Consider the following 22,979-nt stretch of genomic DNA (forward strand, 5'->3'; position numbering starts at 1 on the left):
GCTCAATTTGTATGTGATGTGTCGAAAATGTATTTATGCTATTCATATATTTTTTTAATGTATCCAGGAAAAGCTGTAATCAGTCAAAAGTGGTAAGAGGTCAAATACCAATCAGGTGACTGCGTTTGTTTCCAAAATGTCCACTAGAGGGAGCGCCATAACTCTCAAATGGTACCAGTAAATGATGGCTGTGGTCTCTTTTGTAGAGGCCATTCACATTTAATTGTATTTTAAGTATATTCAACAAGCCCACTATTCATAACCAAATCAATGAATGAACTGTGTGAGTAATGTGCCTTCAGTACTTTTTATTTACATTTAGTCATTTAGCCGACTCTCTTATCCAGAGAGCCAGCCAGTAAGTACAGGGAAATTCCTCCCGAGGCAAGCAGGGTAAAGTGCCTTGCCCAAGGACACAACGTCATTTGGCAAGACCGGGAATCAAACTGGCAACCTTCTGATTAATAGCCCGATTACCTAACCGCTTAGCCATCTGACCCCCCTTATGTGATAAGTGGTGTGTAAGTCAGGTTTCCAAAGTATTTCCTCATGCAGCCTGCAGGTTAATTGCTAACCAAACTACGCAGGCCAGTTCCACCGATCTCATCACATTTCAACACATCGATTATATAATTGTCTTGCTTAAATGTAGTTTCAGTTGTCACAGTTTTGTAATTTGTATGTCTCTTAAAACTTTTCATAAATGTATCTGAATCAATGTATGCAACACATTATTATAAAAGTCATATGTAAAATACATTATATATTATTAATCTTGCATTAAACAAGTATTCAACTGAAATTGTTCTGTCTTTGCATATCCAGTAGACACCAAAGAAATGCAGGAACTTTACTGAACAGAAAAGTAATACAGTACAATACTACTCTGCTTTATTTTATAAGAAAAATATAAAATTATTATGATTAATTATATGAAAACATCCATGTTTCTTACAAAACTAATGAAACATTTTTTTACTGTACTCTACTGTCTAATACAGAACTAGTATGCAATGACACTTTTCAAAAAAACATTCAGGTATGTGCAACCAGGTGTCTTGCCAGGTGGTGGCGCTGCTTGAACACTTCCCTGCAAATGGGGCAGCTGTGGCGCTTATCCCCCCTGGGGATTCTGTCCACTCCAGACCTGGCTGAAAACACCCTCTGGTGGTGGTGGACAGTCCTCATGTGGGCAACCAGGTCGGAGGTGAGTCGGAAGGACAGGCTGCATCTGGCGCACCAGTTCTGACCCTGCAGCCGGAGGGGGGAAAGGGACGGAGAGAGGAGAACATGAGGGGTGGGAAGGGCCTGTGCCTGGGTGTGGAGGGCCTGGGTCTGGGGAAGGAGGGCCTTGGCATGGGGCTGGGCCTGGGTCTGAAGGAAAAACCGTGGGGCCTTGGACCAAAGGGATGTGCTATTGGGGTCTGTTCTAACCAACAACAGGGGGGCCTGGGGGAAGAAAGAAGCTGGGGCTGGGTGTGGAGGCTGGGAGAAGGCACTCCTGCTCTCTGACAAAGTGTCCAAGGCTTTGATAGGTTGGTGAATAAATGAGCTTTGTCTGCTCATGCTTGCAGCATAATGTTTTCTTATGGTCAGTGGTTCTCCTACCATTGGCTGCGGCAGGTCACAGTGGATCTCATCCTCCTCTACCTTACAGTGTTTCCTTTTCAGGTTCCTACTCTGAGCCACTGTGGAGTCAGCCTTCCTCTCCATGTCCCTCGCCAGGTTGTGGAAATCCGTTCCAGGTTTGCTATCCAGAGTTCTCCCCTTAAGGGAGGATGAGGACTCAGGCTTCACTGCATGGGAAGTATAGTCTTTTGGAGCACGATTGACAAAGTCTTCTTGGCTAGGTGAGCTGTGTTGATGAGGGCTGTTGGATGTCATTCGCTGGCTGCACAGGAACCTTCGGTGGGCCAGGAAGGGGAACTTGGAGTCAAAGCTCTGGCTGCAGTGGGGGCAGATGTATGGAGGGGCACCTTAAATAAAGAGATTTAGATTGTTAATCTTTCGCATTGTCTGTGGAATTAGAACATTTATGCAATCTGTGGAATGTGCTAAGGCTGTTCAAATGGCAATAGGCCAATGTCATCTTGAAATAATTAGCTTTGTAGGCGTACCTTTTCTTTGCACCAGAAGTGGATGAAGGAGTAGCAGCTTGGCTAGGTCCTTGCTGTACCAGACAAGCAATTCCTCATCTTTCTCTATCCTCCTCAGGGCTCGATAGAACAGCTGGCCGTTCTTCAAGTACGCTTCCAGGTTTTGCTCCACGGGACACCGGGCCGACTGGACGAGGCGCAGCCACACCAGACCGTTCGCGCGCATGGAAGTGTGCACTTGCTGCCTCAAATATAAGAATCCACTTGTTAGCCGCGATATCCCGTAAAACAGCGCCTATACTACCAGAGTAAATTGTTTTTGCCATTTAAAACAAAGACGTGCAAATGATTATGCCATCAGGTAGTTTCCTTACCTTTATGATATAAGGCGACGTTCGCCTGTCCATAGATTTGAGAGCTATGAAAGCGATGCTGTCGTAAGCGGACGTGTGTTGCAGTTCGCATGGCCCGAATACAGTGCTCACCGGGATTTCACACGTGGTGTGGACGCGCGTAAACATGTCCGTTAACCACCGTTGCGCAGTCCTGGCCTCCGCGCTGCAAAGTTCTTTGGGACGAATAGCAGATGCCTCAGTTGTCTCCTGTGAATGATGATAATGTCGTTTTCAAATGTTTACTTCACAACAGAGTGTACAAATGCGTGTTTGGTAAACAATTGCTTGTTGCTCAATGACATTGCATGCGTAAAACTTCTCCATAGAAAATCAACAGTCCAGTAGCCTAATGACATAACCGGGCCCTTACCATTATGCTAAAATCTCCTCTCAGGCTCGGACAGATTGCAGTCAGCGTCTTGCGTGGAGTGTGAAGATGAGCATCAAACCTGCTGTGTGAGGAAACTGGGGTGAAGAGAAGGTTTTTATAGGGTAATCTGCTGCGATGAGTTGTGACAACTCACCGCCCCTCCTTCATCTCAGATTAGATGACACTAATAATATCTGACAATCAGAGGGATTAATAAAAGGGACAGTAAAACGAGGTCAGAATGAGAGTCACTGTCACGGAATGCAAACGCCCCTGAATGAAAAGCCCACTCACAATTCATCACAATTAGTCTACATTCAGCGGTAACGATGAACCTATGGTGTGAGTAGCCCTAAATATAATGAAAAAAAAAAGGCTGCTAAAGGACTAGGCCTACTATAGTGTGACATAAATATAAATAGACTCGTGAGAGTTGTTAAGTCTTTGGTCCCGCCTGTCAGAATCTAATAGTCAGGCTTTGCTTTAATGCAATCGAGGATAAAATGTATTTGGTGACTGCGGGTGACGTTCTGGTGTGCACACAGAAAGGCATTTTCCTCCGGCGATTAGTCTTGAGTGTAAAGCAGGCTAAATAAGGTTGGTTGAATAAGGCTGTTTCTATATCCTCCAGCCATATCGGTTCATTGACGGGTCACCAAGATGCACGTTTCCCCATTCGACAGTTGGCACCCGACGACCAAGACAATTGTGTCACATAAATTGAAAAATAATGTGACAACATAATAAAATCACGGACAATCCCTTTTTGTAAGTGTAAAAGTCACACCTTGAAAAAGTTTCGCGTGCACAGTCACAATGAACTTCAATGAATGAAATCTGTGGTGGTTGAAAGATGCATAAGAACATCTGTGCAGCGTGTCCTGCGCATGCTCTCAACGGTGACCCTCTGTACTGTGTGATACGCCCATGTCCCGTTTCTTCGCTCCATCGCCTTAATCCTGCATATGAATAATAACCAACAAGTGCTCTTAGAATTTTGAACGGTGGATTTATCAGAAAGAGTGAAGACTTAATATGTTTTCCTTATTTATTCGTGGTTGTGTGCACTTGTCTTTTCGGCACGAAGTCTAGGCAAGCAGCAGGACAGTGCACGAAGAAATATGGTCTTAATGGAGAGACATTGGACACAAATATCTGCAGTTCTCCTCACAGTTACTTTAAACGCATTGCTCTGTGAGTGCGAGAACCCCTCGTGCCATGGAGCGTTTGATATATATTTTGTTTTAGACAGGTAAGTGTGCTACATAAGACAATACTTATCCCATGCAACTTCAACCAATATTTTATCATTTATAATCTGGTATTTTATTGTTGTAATTACTTTTTGTTCATGTGCATTTTCAACTATTCCTTCTCCTTCCTCTTTTAGATGCGCTTTAATCATTCTTCAAACATCTAATCAAAAACAACTTGACCTTATCTCTAAGGTTATCTCTTAGCTAAGATAACATCTAGCTTGCAAGTGAAAAATATAGAGTCTCCTTAGACTCTAGTCCGAGACTGCAGACTTCTAGTTTCAAAGGGTTCTCAGGTCTGAGTCTCTCCAGTCCTTGTATGGGTGTGTTTAGCTGCTCTGGAGACTGTATAGTTCTGTTCTTGCCTGTCCTATCTTTTCCAGTTCTTTTCATTGATCCAGCTGGTGCCCCTCTCTCTGCAGGTCCGGAAGTGTGTCTGGAAATTGGGGTGAGATCTATGGATTTGTGGAGCAGCTCACCAACCGATTTGTCAGGTAAGAAACAGATTTTGTGTTAATTTGAGACGAGAACAAACGGCTGGAAGGACTCATAGGAGCTGTCCCATGTGTTTATCTCATTCGGCCCAACTAGCTTGTACACCATATAGCAATACTAGTGTCACGCAAACAGCTCGCGAAAGAAAAACAAACAGCCAGGGTGAGTCATGAGAAACAACAGTTTTCTGTCTGTGTGTTTACACTGCAGTGAGCTACGCACATTCAGAACTATTCCTCTAGTCTAATGATTGATCAAGGTCTCTCACAGCGTTTACTCTGGTCTGGATCAATACATGACGTGTTGTGGACACAGTGATGCTTAGATTCACTGTGGCATTTGACTCAAATACAGAAAGAGCCACCACTTAACATTCAAAAATAAGTCTTGGATAATTACACAGCATATGTGGGATATTTATAAACATAATATTGGGGCACTAAATTTAACCACGCAAACACTGGTTGGAACAGATGGTTGTGGTGGCCAGACAGAAAGACCGGACACATCTGTCTTGTTAGGGCAGGGGAGTTGGCTTACAACAGAACTAGCACCACCTCTGTAAGTGGCACTTAGAGACTTGTTAAAACAACAGAACTTGTAATCAGTTGAGTTAAATTGACTCTAAATTGTATTGCGATGTGCGTGTGTGTGTATTGTGTGTGCGTGGGTGTGTTGCAGTCCTAGGATGAGAGTGTCCTACATTGTCTTCTCCTCCAGAGCTGCCGTGATTCTTCCTTTGACTGGCAACAGGTATATCTCTGTCTCACCCTTTCTCTCTCTCCCATGTCTTTCTCTGTCACACTATCTCCCTCCTCTCCCTCCCTCTCTTTCTCCCTCTCTCCCTTATTCCCACCTCTTTCACTCTCACACACACTCTCTCCCTCCTCTCCCTCTCTCTTTACCCCCCCCCCTCTTCTTTCTTTCTAAACAACAACATAACATAGAAACAACAACATAACCACCAGTGATGTGACCACCAATACTCCTGCACACTCAGATGTCCCTGCTGTGCTTTTCACAGGAGGGAGATAGAGGAGGGCTTGAACCAGCTGAGTCAGATAAGACCAGCAGGCGAAACGTACATGCATGAAGGCCTGATAGCGGTACGCATCTGAACACGTCTCATCCCATCCTAACTAGATGTAATAAAGAGTAATACTATATGTTTCATCATGATCAATGTTTTTGTTGTATCTGATATTTTGTGTGATATTCTGTATAGTAGTTTACAGTGTGTTGTATTTCAGGCTTCTGAGCAGATGAAAGTCCAGACTAGCAGGTCCTCTAGCATCATTATAGCCCTGACTGATGGGAAACTGGAGGTCTACCCCTATGATATGACTGTCCGAGAGGTGAGGCGACACATGTTTAAGCGCACACATACATGTGATCTCTCCCACATCTGTGCTCACTGCTCACACACACACATAAACACACACACACATAAACACACACACACATGAACACACACAGTGTTGATCTTTGCTGTCCTCCACAGGCCAACACTGCCAGGGAGTATGGTGCCAGAGTGTATTGTGTTGGAGTTAAAGACTTTGATGAGACTCAGGTACAGTCTGAGTGACTGTTGTTGTCTGAACATTTGAATTTCAGTTTATAGAACTGAGAGTGTAGTGTTCCTTCTCTGCTGAGAGACTGGGATTCTTGATAATTGGATCTCAGTCAGACGAATGGTCCAGGGACAGATTAATGAGGAACTTGATACAAGCAGGACAAATATTAGAGTTAGACATGAAGAGTTACCTCCTGCCTGCCCGCCCGCCCGCCCGCCCGCCCGCCAGCCCGCCTGCTTGTCTGTCTGTCTGTCTGTCTGTCTGTCTGTCTGTCTGTCTGTCTGTCTGTCTGTCTGTCTGTCTGTCTGTCTGTCTGTCTGTCTGTCTGTCTGCCTCTCTGACTTCCTGCCTGACTTCCTGCCTGCCTGCCTGCCTGCCTGCCTGCCTGCCTGCCTGCTTGCCTGTCTGACTTTGTGCCTGCCTGCCTGCCTGTCTGTCTGTTTCTTTGAGGCTGTTAGTAGTCTGGATAGGAAGTGATGAGGAAATTCCCTAATTGGATCATGCCAGCGCCAGCTTCCTGTCCATGTAGCAGAGCACAGTAGATGAAAGCCACTGTGGAATCAAGAGCAGACCAATCCCACTGCTAGTAATGTGTACTGTTTTGTACAGTACTTGGTTGGGTTAGGGTTGTGCATTGCTGTGCTGTGCTGTGTTCCCTGTAGTACAGTGCTAGAGTGTAGCAGTATAGTGCGGCGTTATGCTGTGTTGTACTGTAGAAACAGAAGTAGTGATTCGATTATCACCGACCTAACCACCACATCACAAACCTCCATATCTACAGCTGGCAGATATAGCAGACACCAAGGAGCAGGTGTTCCCTGTCCTGGCAGGCTTCCACGAGCTCAAAACGATTGTGAACTCGGTAAGGCTTGAGCCACCATATGAAGGTTAATTTATAAAGAAACATGAAGGTTAGCCATTTATTTTATCATGGTCATTTTCCACATGTACAGATTTTGAAGCAGTCCTGCACAGAGATATTGAGAATAGAGCCATCCAGTGTTTGTGTAAATGGTGAGTCTCAAATGAGAACTCCTTAAATCCAAGTTAATGTCCATACAGATGGAACGATATTGCGAGATGTGGATCAAATCAGCATCAAATGGTCTCTGTTATCGTGTGTGTGTGTTTGTTTGTTTGTTTGTTTGTGTGTGTCTCAGAGTCTTTCAACATTGTGCTGAGGGGAAGTGGATTCACCCGAGGGAGGAGCACAGAGGGTGTGGTCTGCACCCTCTCTGTGAACCAGCAGAGCTACAGTCAGTCACCTACACACACTCACACACTCACACACTCACACACACTCACACACTCACACACACACACACACTCACACCTACACTACTCCAAACATCAGATCAGTGAGACAGCCTCTCTATTTGTTGTGGAGGAGGAGAACAGAAGAGTCCTTATGTAGTCAGATGGCTGGCTAGAGCTGCTCTTGCCTCATCACTCTATTAAAAGAACAAAGTGTCTGTTTAACGGAGATCTCAGACACAGCTGTTTCTCTCTCTCTGTCTCTCAGACCAGAAGCCCACAGTGATGCAGGACAGCTATCTGCTGTGTCCAGGCCCAGTGCTGCACGAGGTGGGCCAGTAAGTACTGCCCCTTGCACTCTATCCCACCCCTAACTCTATCATCTCTTTCCCTCAATCTCCTTTACTCTCTCTCTCTCTCTCTCTCTCTCTCTCAGTAAGTGCTCCGGGTTCATTCACTAATAAACTTCCTATGGCCATATAAGGGCAGTGGGCACCCATGTTGGAGAATGTTTGCTGTGCTATGGTGCTCTAATATAACTGGAGCCAAGCACTGTTATGCTGCAGATGCCAGGCTGATACTTCAACTACTTGACCTACTTACTGTATCAAATGAGTTAGATCATAGACAAATACACATCTTGTCTCTTACGCTCTAACTCACTCCCTCTTTGCCTGTCTTATTCTTTTACTCATTAGTGTTTTGCCTTTTACAAAAATATAGTTAGCACTCATTTGTGTTGAAAATTGATATTGTTTTTCCTTTTTCCTGACCAGGTCCATAGAAGTTCTGATCAGCTTGAACAATGGCCAGTCATACATCTCCAGCCCTATCACCATCCATGCCACCACCTGTGTGAGTTCATACAACAACACCAGTCTGCTAGAGAGAGAGAGAGAGAGAGAGAGAGAGAGAGCGAGAGAGAGAGAGAGAGAGAGAGAGAGCGAGAGAGAGAGATGTTGTCTAACCAGCTGTGTGTTTCCTGCCTCTTGCAGTCAGACGGTTGGCTGGTTCTTGTGGTTCTGCTGATCCTGGTACTGCTGCTGGGCCTGGCCTTGCTGTGGTGGTTCTGGCCTCTCTGCTGCACCATTGTACGTGCAACATCCCCCCATTCCCTCCTACTGTAATTGGACCATTCCAACATTGTAAACACAGTAGTATCAATGTATTAGGACTGTCAAAAGGGTATTGTATTGATGATGATTCGGCCCGATGGGCATTCATTAAGTAAACCGGCTTAGGAAAAAGCAGTACCATTGATGTATGGAGGTGGTTGGAGCAGGAATATGATCTGGGTCTTTGGTACTGAAACCTGCAGGTGATCAGGGACCCTCCACCCTCCAGACCTCCACCCCCAGCGCCAGTGTGGGTGAGTACCGGATGTTACAGATCCATTGGGTTAATGATGAGGAGGACGATGATGTTGATTGTTATGATGGTGGTGATGATAGTCAGATGATGATGATAGGGAAGAGGATGATGCAAATAGTGCTGATTATGATGGCTTCCTCGATTCCAGGAGCCTGAGGAAGAATCTCTCCCCAAGAGGAGATGGCCCATGGTGGACGCCTCTTACTACGGAGGCAGGGGGCCTGGAGGGATCAAACGCATGGAGGTACCACACACACAGCAAACACACACATGCATAAAAACAGTATAAAGACACACACACACACATTGGTAATGTCCCTTCATGGTGGCCCCTACAGGTGCGTTGGGGTGACAAGGGCTCCACAGAGGAGGGGGCTCGGCTGGAGAAAGCCAAGAATGCTGTGGTGACCATGCAGGAGGAGGTGGAGGAGCCCATTATACCCAAACCACCTCCCAGACCACCCCCCATCTACCACCCCCCTCCACAGTCTAAATGGTACACTCCCATCATGGTAAGTATGTATAACCAGGGTAACATCCAAGATAACTGTGTAAAATCAGGTGTCAAAATTATTCCCTGTAACTGTGTGATTCGTCCTTCTAGGGAAGGTTTGATGCGCTGCGGGCGTTGCTCAGGAGACAGTACAACCGTGTGGCAATCATGAGACCCACAGCTGGGGACAAGGTATGACTGGGTCAGAGAAACACAGACAGAGAGACAGAGAGAGAAATCAAGGATAGGGGATGAGAGAGAAAGATGTTTTAGAGAGGGATGGAGAGGAAAAAGGGGGAGAGAAAGGGAGAAGCTTGAATAGGAAGTAGAGTTAGATCCATAATAGATTGTAATACCTCTATGATCAGATTGCCATTGATCAAAACTGACTTGTCACTAGCTTAACCCGTGCATTAGCACACCATGCAGACTGGCTAGTGAGTCATGTATAGGGTACAGGGGGCTGACAGGTCAATTCCACTCTGTCAGAGAGAGGAGGTGACAAGCAGATTTAGCACTCAATCGCATACGGAATGGGGGATCTTCTGAAAGTGGGTGCGTTTCCCAGGTCGACTTGTGCCTATTAGCCCCATTATTCTCGGTGAAGCCACTGACTGTCAGCGCTGAGGACAGCGCTAACGCGCTTGACTGCCATAATGAGCTAACGAGCTGGACTAGATTGCCTGCTAACGAGGTAGCCACGGTTGGAGGGCGGTGGGCAAGAGGGTTTATGGTTTTGTGACCTCTGTCCTATCAGTCATGCTATGCTAGGCTCACGTGCAGCTCTAATGAAGGGTGTATTGTCTTTCCGTTGGCTTGTCTTGATGTGATGCGATAGAATTGTCTATAGGGATGTGTGTGTACATACAGCAGGGTGGCAGAGGAGACGTGCTGAGGAGAGGGGGAAGGGATGGAGGAAAGTTGAGGAAAGGGTGGAGGAGAGGAGGAAGGGATGGAGGAAAGTTGAGGAGAAAGTGGAGGGGAGGAGAGATGGAGAAGAGTAGAGGAGAAAGTGGAGGAGAGGAGAGATGGAGAAGAGTAGAGGAGAAAGTGGAGGAGAGGAGGGAGGGATGGATGAGAAGAGAGAAGACAAAGGGGGAGAACAGAGGAGCCCATTTGTGCCTGATTAGTGCTATTCACTAATAGCCTTAGCTGTCATGACACAGCGAGCGTCACGCCACACTACCATCTCTCCACCCCTCCACCGTCCATCAGCAGGGACGGCTGCCTCAATTGAGTTCAATTAGGATACATTATCGTAAATGTCAACGCTGCCCCGTGTTGCCAAAATAGCTCCCATGATATGTCACATATAGCACCCATACATTCACCCTGGGCTTACTCATCTGTAGAAGATGAATCTAATTGGTCGGAGATGTACACATTCACATCAATGACCTTATAAGGAGTGATGATGGCAGGGAATATTGAGTAAAGCAGGTCTGGCATGATCTGGCGTGGTGGGTTGTAATATTTGAGACCAGTAGACAGCAGGTCTGGATGGTCTCAGGAGTGCAGCGCTGAGAGGGCGCAGTGATGGATGATCAGTGTCATCCAGACTAGGCTGTGTTAGGGGGCCGTCACTAACAGTTCACGACTCTCAGGGTGATGGGAACAAAACTGATTTAAACTAAGCATATTATAGGGGTTAACAGGGTTATATTGGTAGATGAGTAAAATAATCATATAATATGTAGGCATTAATCATTTGTTTGATGTCTAACTATACATGAACTGCAAATGTATTTATTGGAAAATTCTAAATAGCCTGCTGAACATTTTTTTTGCTTTTTGTCTTGATCATGTTTCAGGGTCGCTGTATGAACTTCACCAGAGAACAGAGGCGATAGGTTAAAGATAACTTTTCATAAATCCAAAAGGGATAGTACACTATAAATTACAGTGCTGTGGATGTAGGTGTGCTTTTGACATGTGTCTTTGTCCAACGTCATAGAACATTCCATTGTTCTGTCGTCAGACTTTTTCTTGCACTGTCAGAGGGTGATTCAAGGAGAAAGAGGTTTAACCTGTATTTCAGCCTATTGCTGAAACAAGAAAACTGTGTTATAGATCGTTTGTCTGTCAGTGGGCTTCAGTTACATGTATGTCGTGTGTAATGTGTAAACTAGGCTATGTCGGTATTGATTGTCAAGCAGCAAAGTCTGTGTTGATATAAGTTGGTATTTTTTTGGGCTATTGACCAAAGAAAAAATGGCAGTGCATTGATTGTCTGGGTGTTTACCTACGCTATTAGAGCTGCGTCTATGTTTCATTTATTGTAAATAAACGTGACTTTTTTTCTAATATTGTTGGTGTTTTGTTTGAACAACATGTCCCCTTCTTTAATTTCAAATCGATCACCAAAAATACTCACAGTATTTTATGCTCCCGATTGGGAACATTTTAATCAGGCATATTTAAGGCATAACCTACTGCCGAGGGTGCTTTAGTAGCAGTAACCTAGATGCTTGTTTACTAGTAGTAATAGTAGCTAGCCTGCTAGCTGGGCTAGCAAGCTGCATGGCGCAGTTTGTTGTCATTTGATTTATATTGTATGTTGGTTGCAACATTGTCTTCTAAAAATAAGTAGGCCACGCCACGGTCTAAAGGCAGCCGGCAAAGAGTAGCCAATGTTCGGAATAACCTTTGAATGAGCATGCTGTTAGCTACAGCATGCCACTTCTCTGATCATTCGTAACGTTACATTTACCTACTTTTGAGGGTAAAGTAAAGACGCATGCTTAAGCTGCTTTGTGTTGTAATGTGTGCTTTCCTAATGTAGAACTGTAACAACGTCTTCACAGTTCAACATTGACCGAAGCTAGTAGCCAGCAGCATGAAGGCCCTTTTGGGTTAGCTAACCTTCCTGCAGCTGGAGTGGAGAATGGACTAGCTCGATTTGTAAACAACAAGCCTTAATGTCCTAATCTGGGAGATTTTACGTTTGAATCAAGATGCCATTAAAATTTCCTCAACGGTTGCTGAAGAGCTCTCAATATATGGAGCTGGGCTCCGGGAGCTACCAATATTGGCCGATCCTGCTGCCTCGCGGCATCCGTCTGTACAACATCGAGCAGGTCCCTCAGTTCCTGAAGGAAAATCCCTACATCACTGACGGATACAGAGCTCACCTGCCATCCAAGCTCTGTTTAAAAAGGTAAGACTACACGCGTCTATCTGTGTCGTGGGTGGCCACAATATTAGTCCTCTCCCTCAACCCTGCAAACAAGGCGATGGTTTGTGTTCGATAGAAGATGTCTATCCCAGGATTACTGTCTAATCAATGTGTATTTGTTATTCCTTTCCACTCTAGTATTTTCATCCTGTCCAATGAGACTGTGAATATCTGGAGCCACCTGCTGGGTTTCATGCTCTTTTTCTCTCTGGCGGTCAACGACTTGTCAACTGTGCTTCCTGCTTCTGGGGCCAACTGGGAGGACTATGTCATCTACACCATAGGCCTCTTCTGCTTTCAGGTGTGTGTGGAGACCAGCGCTGATTGTCTCCATGAGTGAGAATCTGGTCTAAATCACTAGTCTAACAGTTTTTGAGTAATGTGTGTGTGTGTGTCACGCTGCACAGATGTGTATGCTGTGTTCCGTGGGCTACCACCTGTTCTCCTGCCACCGGTCGGAGCAGATGTGCCGGCGCTGGCTGGCGCTGGACTATGCAGGCATCTCCGTGGGCATCCTGGGCTGCTACGTGCCCGGGGTCTTTTATGCCTTCTACTGCAACGGGGTAAAGACGGCATCATCATCATATCACCAAGTCTGCAGGGTTAGGGGCCGATTTAGGGATATTTAGCTTTAGAGTCTAATGCCACTCTCTCTTCTCTTCTTCTTTGCTCTCCTCTTATTATTTGTCTCTCTTGCCTTTCCCTCTGTTCCTCCCATCATGCTTCCCTGCCTTTGTTTGACCTTCCCCTGTGTGTGTAGTTCTGGAGGCTGGTGTACCTGGTGACGGTTCTGGTGCTGATTCTGGCAGTGTTCAGTGTCCAGATCCACCCCCACTACCTCTCCAGGGAGTGGCACCGCCTGCGATCCGGCATCTTCTGTTCCGTGGCGGGCTACGGCGTCTTCCCCGCCCTTCACTGGGTCTGGCTCAACGGAGGCCTCAGCACTGCCGTGGTCCAGGTGAGGGAGGTCAAAGAGATGGACAGGTTACACCACTCTCTCTAGCTGTCTCTGTTCTTGCCTCACTTGTGATATAATAATGCAAGTTCAAATGTTGGCGATTATTTTATTCCAATACTTCTTTTTTCACTTCAAAGAATTCCAAGAATGCTACTGACTGAGCTAGATATAGATATTAACTATCCCCCTTGTCTGTCTGGGCCTGTCTGGCCATCTGTCTATCTGCAGCTGTTCCTGCCTCGTGTCATGATCATGTACCTCATCGCTGGCTCAGCCTTCATCTTCTACATCACCAAGGTTCCTGAGCGCTACTTCCCAGGTCAGTCTCTCTACCCTCACCTCTGCTGATTGCTGCCAGGTTTTGTCTTGCCCCTCTCTAATTGATGTGTACACTGTGCAACATGAAACATAGTACCCTCAGTTCCACTTGCTCGCTGATTACTTTTAACCCTTATAGGTCAGCTGAACTACCTTGGTGCCAGTCACCAGGTGTGGCACGTGCTAGTGGTGCTCATGTTCTACTGGTGGCACCAGACGGCCATCAACATCATGCACTTCAGACTCAACCAGCCCTGCCAAGACTACTCCAGCAGGGAATAGCTGCTAGCTAGCAGAGGTTAGCAGATTTGTCGTGTCCACACCAATTTTGGGCTAGCTGGCAGAGGTTAGCATTAAATAGCTATCTTTACCCAGCTTGCTGGGTAGCAGCTAACTGCTAGCAGCTAGCTAGCTCAGGCTTGGACCAGGACACCCTCAACTTTACAGCACTTCCAACTAAAGTAATGGCAGAACCAAAGGCCTTGCTATTGGACCGGAGCAAGTGTGCTGTTCTGTCTGTAGAAACATAAGCACCCTTGACATTTACAAGTACACACAACCTTACTCTCTGAACACCAGATTATTTTATTCCTATTCTGAGAATTCTGTTCATATTCTCAGATTATTCTCTTCGTAATCAAGCACTTAGTGTGACCTGCGTCTGTTTTGCATGAGGTCTGCAGTTTGAATGTTTGTGAAATGCTGTGAAAACAATGTATCTCTGCTGCCTTTTGCACATTTGACCCCGCAAGGTTATGTGCAATATATCGTCTTGGAATTGAAAAAAAGAAGAAAAAAAGCCTGTCTGATCAAATATTTTATGGCTGAGTATTTTTACCAGGTTACAATCTACAATACTTGAAATGTATATTTTGTGAATAGTTGGTTCTGTTTCCGGGGTATCTTTTGGGGTATTATTGTGTTATTATTGATGAGGAGGTACCTTCCATATTTAGTAGTCAGCTGACTTCCTCAGCACATGAGTGTTGATTCAGGGCACATATTTTTGTTATTATGAACAAAATGGTATTTATGACTTGCCTTAATCTTCTAGGTGATTGACAATGTGCTCTGCTGGCCCTCCTTGGGTAAACAAACTACTTGATCGATACAAACCTCAAAAGCATGATGTCGTCATATCACACATGCCTGCCAGTAGCTACAATATATTGTATGATGCGTTTGATTTGATACTGTCCCACTGTCTGTGTCATCAGGCCAGACAGGGACAATGACTGGGAGTTTCTCCCAGACAATAAGAACCATATTACTTCCTGTCAAAATATGAAACAAACTGTACCTTAAAGCTATGGGGATTTATTTATATTTAAATGAACTGAGCTCATCATTTTTATTTTCCTTATGGCCTTCTGTTATTATTTGTTAGTATTACTGTGGTATTTTTATTGGTCTTGGTTGCCTGTTTTGAGTTTGGTTGCATTTTATTCTTTGTTTTATTGTATTCGCATGACGGTTTGTATATGAATGCTGACACTTATGACTAAGGGGCATAGAATTATTTCAATGTATCTGTAAAGTATCATCTGTTGAAATATTCTCAATGATTAAAGAATGCCTAAATGACAGTTTGTTTGTGTTCATTCTGTGCCATTCTGTGTATAGATGGCCCTGCAGACCGAGTTGATCTACAACAGCTTTCCTCAAGACAAAGGAATCTGCCAGAAAGCCTCTCTTCTGTTTTAACCGTACAGTTAAATAATTTACTCTGGCTTTATCATGAGGATATCCTCACTGTAATCCCCATCCCTAATCTGATGTAATCTCTGACCTGAGAAAGTAAAGGGCAGGATAATCCATTGGGCATTGTTTTGTTTCTGAACAGCCAGCCACTCGAACATTGTCATTAGATTTTTGATTCCTCCAAAATGTGCAAACTTCAATACTCCCAAATAGACAGCATGTGGCGGATTAGATGTGTCATGACAGATTGGGACTAGGATTATTCCCTCATGTAACACCTCCTGTTGGCAAACATAGGAAGACATTGTTGCAATCAACCTTTATTGGGGCCAGAGAATGTGATGGTCATCTTGGTAATTCACTACCTGGGAGCTATTTAGCCTTCATAGTGCCAAACCTTCAGGTAACACAACCCTTGAATGAATGAATATAAACACATGAAGACAATCTTTCCAATCGAAGTTTGGGCATTGCTTGTCAGTTTACTACAGGTGAAGACGGCTTTTCCTCTTCAAGCCCCATTAATGCAAGATCAGACAGTCTTGACATAGTAAAGACCAATCAGTGTGTCTGATATAAAACAGAGAACTGGGTTAAGCACTTTTCCTTGCTTCACAATCTGGAAGAGGCCTCAGAGATTCTCCATTGTCTCTGGGATTAGGGTTGGATTATGGATTTGTACCATAACAGTCTCTATTAAGCACTTTCTCATCTGACTGAACAATGTCAAGCTGTCACTTATCGTTCGAGAGCCTGGCAGGAGTCTACCAGGTTTACTGTGTGGTGGTGTGGACAAGGGCTGAGGAAAGAGCAATCCAAGATGTTCTGAGAAAGGTACATTTTGATGCTTACTGCCCTCTTGTGGTGTAAATTCCACCCAACAGTACACAAGTTTGAGCAAGAAGTACCTGTTATAACAAAGGATTAATAACAAATGACACCGGTTTTATTACATCAAAGGATTTAAATCGCTCAATTATGATTGATGCACATATGTCTATTGAAGCGGCGAAAATAACACTTTTTTCAAAGCTTTATTGACATGAAGACCTGTCGTAGGCTTACAAGAGGTTGTGAAGCTATACGTTGTCATGATCACAGGCTAAATGTACCAGCGGACATAGCACAGGGGATTCTCAGTCTTCAGATCATTTAGCAAAGCCCAAAGCACACAGTATTGGGCAACCTGTAAGATACATTTAAAGCTCGAAATCTACAGGCTGTCCCACGTTCCTAGGCAACAGTGGCGTTCTGTGCACTTTAACATGTTCTCAACTGATGTGTAATTAAATTGAGCTCCCTGTCACTAAACTCCCTGTCACTAAACGTTTGTTAGACACTTGGGTGGTACTGTGTGCTCTGGACTTAGGGAGAGTACAGTACGGTGTTTACATTACATCGGTTCAACTTCAAACTTTCACATGCTGGGTTCCTATTGAATAATGTTAGTACTGTGTTGAGCAGGGTATGTTTAGTTATCCAATAAGATGAGGGGGTGGAGTTAGTCATCTCCTCCACAGATCTTCTTCAGTGCATCGCCGTAGTTACCCGACACCTCAGACTGGGAAATGGGATAAGAGAGGAGGAGATTCAGATAAGACTGATTCTAAAAGGGACAAACAGAACACTTTTATATGACTATACAACATAACTATATAACATACAATGGGAGGGTATAACTCCATGGTTAGAGCATTTCACTGCACATCAAGAGGTAACAGCCAGGTTAAAAATCCCCCCTGTAGAGTGTACTTCACTTAGTATAAAAGTGCCTGCTAAATGAATACATTACATTACAAAAATAAGGATTCATCTCAAATTAGATTCCATGATTTTAGAGAAGAGTCGGTGTGTCCAGTCAGGGTTCCTCACCTCCAGACTAGAGAAGAGAGAGCAGCCAAACAGCTTCTTGTACTCCGCCCGGACGTCTAGCAGGTCCAGCTCGGCCCGGCTCACCAGGATCCGGGTCAGGGTGTCCTCACAGGTGCCCAGCCCCTGAGGAGAAGACGCTAACGGATTACAATCAGGTCCAGACCAGACCACAGATGGACGTGCACACACACACACACTCACCTTCATGCTTTTGTAGACCCTCTCTGCCAGGTAAGCGGGAACATTCTTCACACACTTGACTGTGGAGACACACACACCTTACATGAAACAACTTACAGTACCACCTTCACTATGACCATTCAGGTTATTATCTAGTAAAACCAAACATGTATCTATTACCAACAGTCTGCTTGGACCCTCATGATGGAAGTTGAGAATCATAATACAGGAAACAGAAAACCCCTCACCGATGGCCACCAGAATCTTCTCCAGATTCCCAGACATCTCACTTTCGATGCTCTCCTGTAGAGTCTTCTTACTGATGCTCTTGTACTCCACCAGAGCTGCAGTCACAACGGACAGCCATCATCCTCATGTTGTTCATTGGATACATACTCACAATCATCAGTATTGTTCACTAGAGCTTCTATGAACTGTTCCTGGACAGTGTGCTGTTACTGGATGTGTCTCAGCTGAGATGGACAGTGTGCTGTTACTGACTCTGTCTCAGCTGAGGCACGCTCCGGTGACACAAGATGTCAATGAACTTGGTCTCGTCTGTCCCCCACTTCTTCTCTCCTGCTTCATACAGCGCCTGTAGAGAGAGGGAAGAGAGAGAGGAAGAGAGAGAGAGAGAAGAGAGAAGAGAAGAGAGAGAGGGTTGCAGAGGAAAACGACAAAACGGAAAACAATGAAGGTAGGAGTAACAGACCGTACAGTAACAGGGAGAAGGAGGAATGGTATTTCAGGTCAACAGGGACAGAGGAGTTTCCCTTGTGTGACTCACAGCTCGGTCAAGAAGTTGAGCCAAACAAACACACGCCCACAGGGAACGATGAAATACTGAGCATTACTGTGAACCTCAGGAGTGTGACTGGACACAAATCTGATCCATATGGTTCTGTAGACAAGTCCTGTCCCAAGGAGCCTAAAAGCTTTCCACATGTCAACAGTCTAGATCTCATCTACACCCTCACAAGTCACAAGTACAAACTCCTAGTAAAAAAATGAAAAAGGCTAGCTGTTCACCCCTCTACCTTAGCGTCGGCTTTGGCCTTGGCAGCATCCACCGTGGTGCTCTCATCTCTCTTGCCCTTCAGAGATGGACAGAGAGCAGAAGGGTCACTTTAAAACCAAAACTAAACTTGCACTCATAAAACACATTCAAAGTGGAGCGCTGAAGGCTTATCTCTTAGCCCCACCCCTGGTGGTGACTCACCTCAGCCAAGATGAGCAAAGTCTTGCCGTAGTCCCCAGCTACCTCAGACTGGAGGTCGTGAGTCAGCGATCGACCAGTTTCTGTCATTACACACCATAAACATTCCTGTCACCTAATCAGTATTAATACTGTACAAACCAATACATTTTCTGGTCATGAACACATGGTGACTGAATAGGTAAGGATACTGCATACTAATAGATAAGGCTACTGCACACTGACCTGCTAAGTATGCTTCAGTCAGGGCCTTGATTTGCGCGTTGGATCTGGATGCAAATATCTCTGTCAAAGTACTTTCTTTGGTCCCTGCACCCTGTACAGGACAGACAGACAGGCGGTCATACAGACAGTCAGACAGACAGACAGGCAGTCATACAGACAGACTGCATAAACAAACACAGGTGGGTTGTCTCTCCTTCCTCCTCACCTTAATGGCCTTGATGACCTCATGACAGTCATAGGTGGAAGGAGGCGTTACCAGGGCAACCAGCAGGTTCTCAAAGTCTCCGTGGGTCTCTCCCTCCAGGTCGGTGACCAGGGACTGCAGTCAGAGCGGGTGGAGATGAAAGAGTTAACACTGCTGTTCCATAGAGGTGGGCTCCTATTGTTAATGTGGCGAATGTGTGTGTGTGTGTGTTTGTGCAGGGATGGGAGAAGACTGGAATGCATGTGCATGTCAACGCATGCATGTGGGGTAGATTAGGGGGGATAGTGAGGCCTGTAGAGCCTGTGTGTGTGTGTGTGTTCCACACTCTCAACCTGAACATGGCTTTGAAATGTAGAGATGTCATTTGGAGAGCTCGCCAGCACATAGAGAGATTCCTCTCAGTGCTGCATATTCTGTGCTGGCATTCAGGAGAATGTGTATGTGTACACAAGTGTGTGTTTGTGTGTACATGCAGGTGTTTGTGTACATGTGTGTACCCTCTTGGTAGTCTCCTGGTGTGTGTGTGTACTCTCTTGGTAGTCTCGTGGTGTGTGTGTGTGTGTGTACCCTCTTTGTAGTCTCCTGGTGTGTGTGTGTGTGTGTACCCTCTTGGTAGTCTCCTGGTATGCTTTACTGATGAGCTGACGCTGAGCGTTGCTTCTCTGGGTCAGAACATCAACCAGGGTCTTCTCAGTGGTACCTGAGAACACACATCAGTCAAACATATCAGTCTGATCTCAGGATCTCAGGGGTCTGCTCCTGTCTGTGGAGAGCCGAGGGACATACCCAGGCCCTCGATGGCCTTCCTCAGGTTAGTGACATCCTCTGCTGGGGAGAAGCCAGGACGCTCTTTAATGGTTCCTCGGGCCGTAGACTAGTGAGAGGAACGGACTGTTAGAGTCAGCACAACAGCACACCTAACCTCAGCAGTTTCCTGTGTCCATGAGCCATCCAGGGGCTGCTCCAAAGAGAGTGGCTAGTTCTCCACTGAGGGTGAGTGTATGTGGATGGGTCTGAGTGTGGGCCTGTGGATCACAGCACAGTCACATCACATCAATATAGTCTCACTGTGATCTTGAGGAACATCAACTCACGGTCACTGTTAATGAGGAAGGTGAGTCTAGGAGGAGATCCAGGTCATCCTGGAACAGACAATGTTATCCATCATCCATCTGGTGGTGCTGATACCACATATACTGAGATGTGATAGTATAGTATGTGCTGCATAGATTATACGTTTTTGTTTAGGTTTAGGTTAGATTAGGTATGTTTTACTCGATTTGTTTTGTACTTACCCAAACAGACATGGTGGACTTCAAGGAAAATGTACTGAGAAAGCAGAATTTATGACTATTACATTTGCAATTCAAGGCCATGGTCCTATCAATCAGATCCTTACTTATCTGTCTTTACATCAGACTCATCTATATTTCACTACTTCTAGATTCGGAACCGGTGCTGTAATAGCGTGCTGGAATTTCCACGTTTTAACTGAATGTTGTACGGAACCCAGATCAACATTGTCTGGTTTAACAATAGTACACTCGTGTGTTTGGGCTTCTAATGGGTTGTCAAAATCAACTTCTCGCGAACTGATCTGGGTCACTGACTACCAATAGAAACCAGAAACCGGAGAACTACGCTAAAAGTAAAAGCTACAAAGCACATCATGACGTAGGCTAACGAACAAAGAATGACTCGCTATAATGGAAAAGTAACAACTATAAAATACTGTACGTATGTAACTTGTATATTTTCAACTAAACACAATTATGTTTGGCCTACCTGGGGTTTGGTGTAAGCGGGTTTCTAGTGGTAGCTCTCTAATAAATGTGTAGCCACACCTTTCACAGAGTTGAACTGGCAACGCCCATGATACGTCAATACTTCTGCAGCCCCGCTTCATTTTGAGGTGGGTGTAGATAACTCATTTTAAACCATTTACACCATTAACTAGTCCAGTAATGGTGCTTCAACTTCATGCACAGCCTATAATGAAACATAATATTACACGGAAACTGTGAATGGGTTGACTTATGGTCAGGCTTTAGTAGGCCCATACTTATACTTATAAAGTGTTTGTAGGTTATTAGGCCAACATTAAGTCACAATTGTATGAATACTGTTGGGTATGACCATGTGTGTGTGTTTTCATTCTCTGTCCTCTCTAACACACACAATAAGTCAAAAACAGCATTCAAAGGGAAGTGTACAAAGCCTTGTTGTATAATATGCCTTGATGGGACACCCTTACTGATAAACACAGTCGAATCTTACAAAAACTGTGAATAACATAAGACAAAGTAAAGGACATAGTTAATATATCTGTTTTTATCAAACAAAAATCCAATAAGAAACAAATAAAAAATGTTTACCACTTCTAAGGGCCATCTGGGCAGACGTTAAACTGTGTTCATCTCACATATATATACCACCTGGGGGTTGCCACGGGCAACGTGGAGCAATAATTGGTTTGTTCTTCTTATGCAGATGTTTATCTCATCGGAGTGTTTACACAAGGATCTGTTCACATGTACATTTACTACAACAACAACAACAAAACACTCAACAAAGCAGAACAATATTGGAAATACATGCAAATACTGTACACATGCAAATATGCATCTCCTGACTAAGTGTTAAATACCACAATGTCAGTCTCTCTAATAGATTGTGGAGTCAGTCTGTTTGTCCCCAGGCTTGGCATAACTCATGATGGCCAGGTGGATGCAGTATATCTGCCTCACCAGGACTGGAACCCTAATTGTATAGAGTCTAGTATCTCATGGTCGACCAAGATGGACAGCCTTGGGGTCCCACTGCCTTGCTACAGTTGATACATTACGAACTGTAGGTTCTAAACCACCTCCACTATGCTGAGAAAAGTTCTTGCGCACGTTCCCAGTGAAGTCCCGGTTCATATTCCTGATCCTGGGTAGGGTCCTGGTCCTGTATCTAAGGTACGGTCCAGTGGAGACTCCCTTCCTCCCGAGCCCTCGACCCTAGAGGACCTCCATGACGACCTCAGCAGGCATGACCTCTGAACTCTCCAGGTCGCCGTCCTGGGCCTGGGGTGCGCAGCAGAGAGAGCAGAGAAGCAGCACACACACCAGCAGGTACACAGCCACCACCAGCCACACCACGGCTCCAAACAGCACTGTGGAGAGAAGGGCTCCGTCCATCTCTACCTGCCTCACCTGAGTGACCAGGGCAGGGTTAGAGAGAGGGCACATGAGAGGGACAGGCTGTGGAGGAGATACAGAGGGGGAGGAGAGAGGAGGGAGACATGGTGCGTTCGTGTGCCTGCGTATATGGGTGTTAACACTGTATAAACAGTCTGTATAGGACCTAGTGCTGGGAAACAGGTGATGGGTCAATTCTGTTATCACAAAGCTAACAGAGAACACGTTACCTTGTCTTGTAGTTACACCCCTCCACAACTACACGCTATTCAGTATCAAATACACTCTGTTTCAGATCAGCTGTAATATCGGAACACAGTAGAGTGGAATATCCCATCGTATAACATAATCAAATACCATTTTTATTTAGATTAAATTACAAATCCTGAAGCTTAATTCTTTGCTGCCTTCTGCTGGTCAAACAGTTTTTACTTCTTTTCTCGTGTCTGGTCTAACAGCAGTGTCGATGTCTGAACTTCAGAAGCTGGCGATGTTTGGAAGTGTGTTGATGAGAGCGTGTGAGGACGGTGGTTGAATCGTATAAGAGGAGGTTTCAAATGAGACAAGCTCTTGTCTCAATGTCAGCCCAAGATCTCAATTCTCCTCACCAGTGTTGTGCCACCTCTTCATCTCCAGGAGATCC

General features: G+C 45.1%; 4 protein-coding genes across 5 annotated transcripts; 2 read left to right on the forward strand and 2 right to left on the reverse strand.

The window, feature by feature from the left end:
- Nucleotides 1–813: 813 nt before the first annotated feature.
- si:dkeyp-41f9.4 (PR domain zinc finger protein 8) lies at nt 814–2,659 on the reverse strand. The gene is made up of 3 exons (XM_047047311.1): nt 2,471–2,659; nt 2,118–2,337; nt 814–1,976 (listed from the first exon to the last, which is right to left on the reverse strand). Exons 1-3 carry the CDS (start codon nt 2,615–2,617, stop codon nt 1,036–1,038), a joined length of 1,308 nt encoding a protein of 435 aa, XP_046903267.1. The 5' UTR covers nt 2,618–2,659; the 3' UTR covers nt 814–1,035.
- A 1,110-nt stretch (nt 2,660–3,769) lies between these two features.
- Nucleotides 3,770–11,650, forward strand: antxr2b (ANTXR cell adhesion molecule 2b). Its single transcript, XM_047046642.1, has 17 exons — nt 3,770–4,113; nt 4,540–4,611; nt 5,294–5,365; nt 5,637–5,718; nt 5,863–5,967; nt 6,114–6,182; nt 6,968–7,048; nt 7,140–7,200; nt 7,347–7,442; nt 7,709–7,778; nt 8,217–8,295; nt 8,436–8,531; nt 8,759–8,809; nt 8,960–9,055; nt 9,150–9,323; nt 9,416–9,496; nt 11,116–11,650. The coding sequence occupies exons 1-17, from the start codon at nt 3,983–3,985 to the stop codon at nt 11,152–11,154; spliced, it is 1,455 nt and encodes a 484-aa protein (XP_046902598.1). The 5' UTR covers nt 3,770–3,982; the 3' UTR covers nt 11,155–11,650.
- Nucleotides 11,651–11,737: 87 nt separating this feature from the next.
- On the forward strand, nt 11,738–15,476 carry paqr3b (progestin and adipoQ receptor family member IIIb). Of its 2 annotated transcripts, XM_047046645.1 has the most exons (7): nt 11,738–12,461; nt 12,618–12,780; nt 12,887–13,042; nt 13,240–13,437; nt 13,666–13,756; nt 13,895–14,053; nt 15,379–15,476. In XM_047046645.1, exons 1-6 carry the CDS (start codon nt 12,259–12,261, stop codon nt 14,035–14,037), a joined length of 954 nt encoding a protein of 317 aa, XP_046902601.1. In that variant the 5' UTR covers nt 11,738–12,258; the 3' UTR covers nt 14,038–14,053; nt 15,379–15,476. The 2 variants fall into 2 exon arrangements, with proteins under 2 accessions (XP_046902601.1, XP_046902600.1); XM_047046644.1 differs by lacking the exon at nt 15,379–15,476 and having other exon boundaries at nt 13,895–15,341.
- A 904-nt stretch (nt 15,477–16,380) lies between these two features.
- Nucleotides 16,381–21,019, reverse strand: anxa3b (annexin A3b). Its single transcript, XM_047046643.1, has 14 exons — nt 20,940–21,019; nt 20,450–20,483; nt 20,249–20,296; nt 19,941–20,028; nt 19,760–19,854; nt 19,155–19,268; nt 18,950–19,040; nt 18,728–18,807; nt 18,546–18,602; nt 18,010–18,103; nt 17,757–17,852; nt 17,530–17,588; nt 17,329–17,451; nt 16,381–17,017 (listed from the first exon to the last, which is right to left on the reverse strand). Exons 2-14 carry the CDS (start codon nt 20,459–20,461, stop codon nt 16,958–16,960), a joined length of 1,017 nt encoding a protein of 338 aa, XP_046902599.1. The 5' UTR covers nt 20,462–20,483; nt 20,940–21,019; the 3' UTR covers nt 16,381–16,957.
- Between the last annotated feature and the right edge of the window lie 1,960 nt (nt 21,020–22,979).

Source organism: Hypomesus transpacificus, chromosome 23 (genome assembly GCF_021917145.1).
Source record: "Hypomesus transpacificus isolate Combined female chromosome 23, fHypTra1, whole genome shotgun sequence".
Classification (NCBI taxonomy): Eukaryota; Metazoa; Chordata; class Actinopteri; order Osmeriformes; family Osmeridae; genus Hypomesus; species Hypomesus transpacificus.

Bases quoted from the DNA above. Each gene is read 5' to 3' on its own strand.
- si:dkeyp-41f9.4 (XM_047047311.1), bottom strand. From the start codon at position 2,617: ATGTTTACGCGCGTCCACACCACGTGTGAAATCCCGGTGAGCACTGTA. The intron at 2,338-2,470 runs GTAAGGAAACTA...TATTTGAGGCAG, and splicing joins CGTCGCCTTATATCATAAAG to CAAGTGCACACTTCCATGCG. The intron at 1,977-2,117 runs GTACGCCTACAA...TCTTTATTTAAG, and splicing joins ACTTCTGGTGCAAAGAAAAG to GTGCCCCTCCATACATCTGC.
- antxr2b (XM_047046642.1), top strand. From the start codon at position 3,983: ATGGTCTTAATGGAGAGACATTGGACACAAATATCTGCAGTTCTCCTC. The intron at 6,183-6,967 runs GTACAGTCTGAG...CCATATCTACAG, and splicing joins AAGACTTTGATGAGACTCAG to CTGGCAGATATAGCAGACAC. The intron at 8,532-8,758 runs GTACGTGCAACA...TGAAACCTGCAG, and splicing joins GGCCTCTCTGCTGCACCATT to GTGATCAGGGACCCTCCACC.
- paqr3b (XM_047046645.1), top strand. From the start codon at position 12,259: ATGCCATTAAAATTTCCTCAACGGTTGCTGAAGAGCTCTCAATATATG. The intron at 13,043-13,239 runs GTAAAGACGGCA...CTGTGTGTGTAG, and splicing joins ATGCCTTCTACTGCAACGGG to TTCTGGAGGCTGGTGTACCT. The intron at 13,438-13,665 runs GTGAGGGAGGTC...GTCTATCTGCAG, and splicing joins TCAGCACTGCCGTGGTCCAG to CTGTTCCTGCCTCGTGTCAT.
- anxa3b (XM_047046643.1), bottom strand. The intron at 17,589-17,756 runs GTGAGGGGTTTT...GTGTCTCCACAG, and splicing joins GAAGATTCTGGTGGCCATCG to TCAAGTGTGTGAAGAATGTT. The intron at 17,452-17,529 runs GTGAGTGTGTGT...TCTTCTCCTCAG, and splicing joins GGGTCTACAAAAGCATGAAG to GGGCTGGGCACCTGTGAGGA.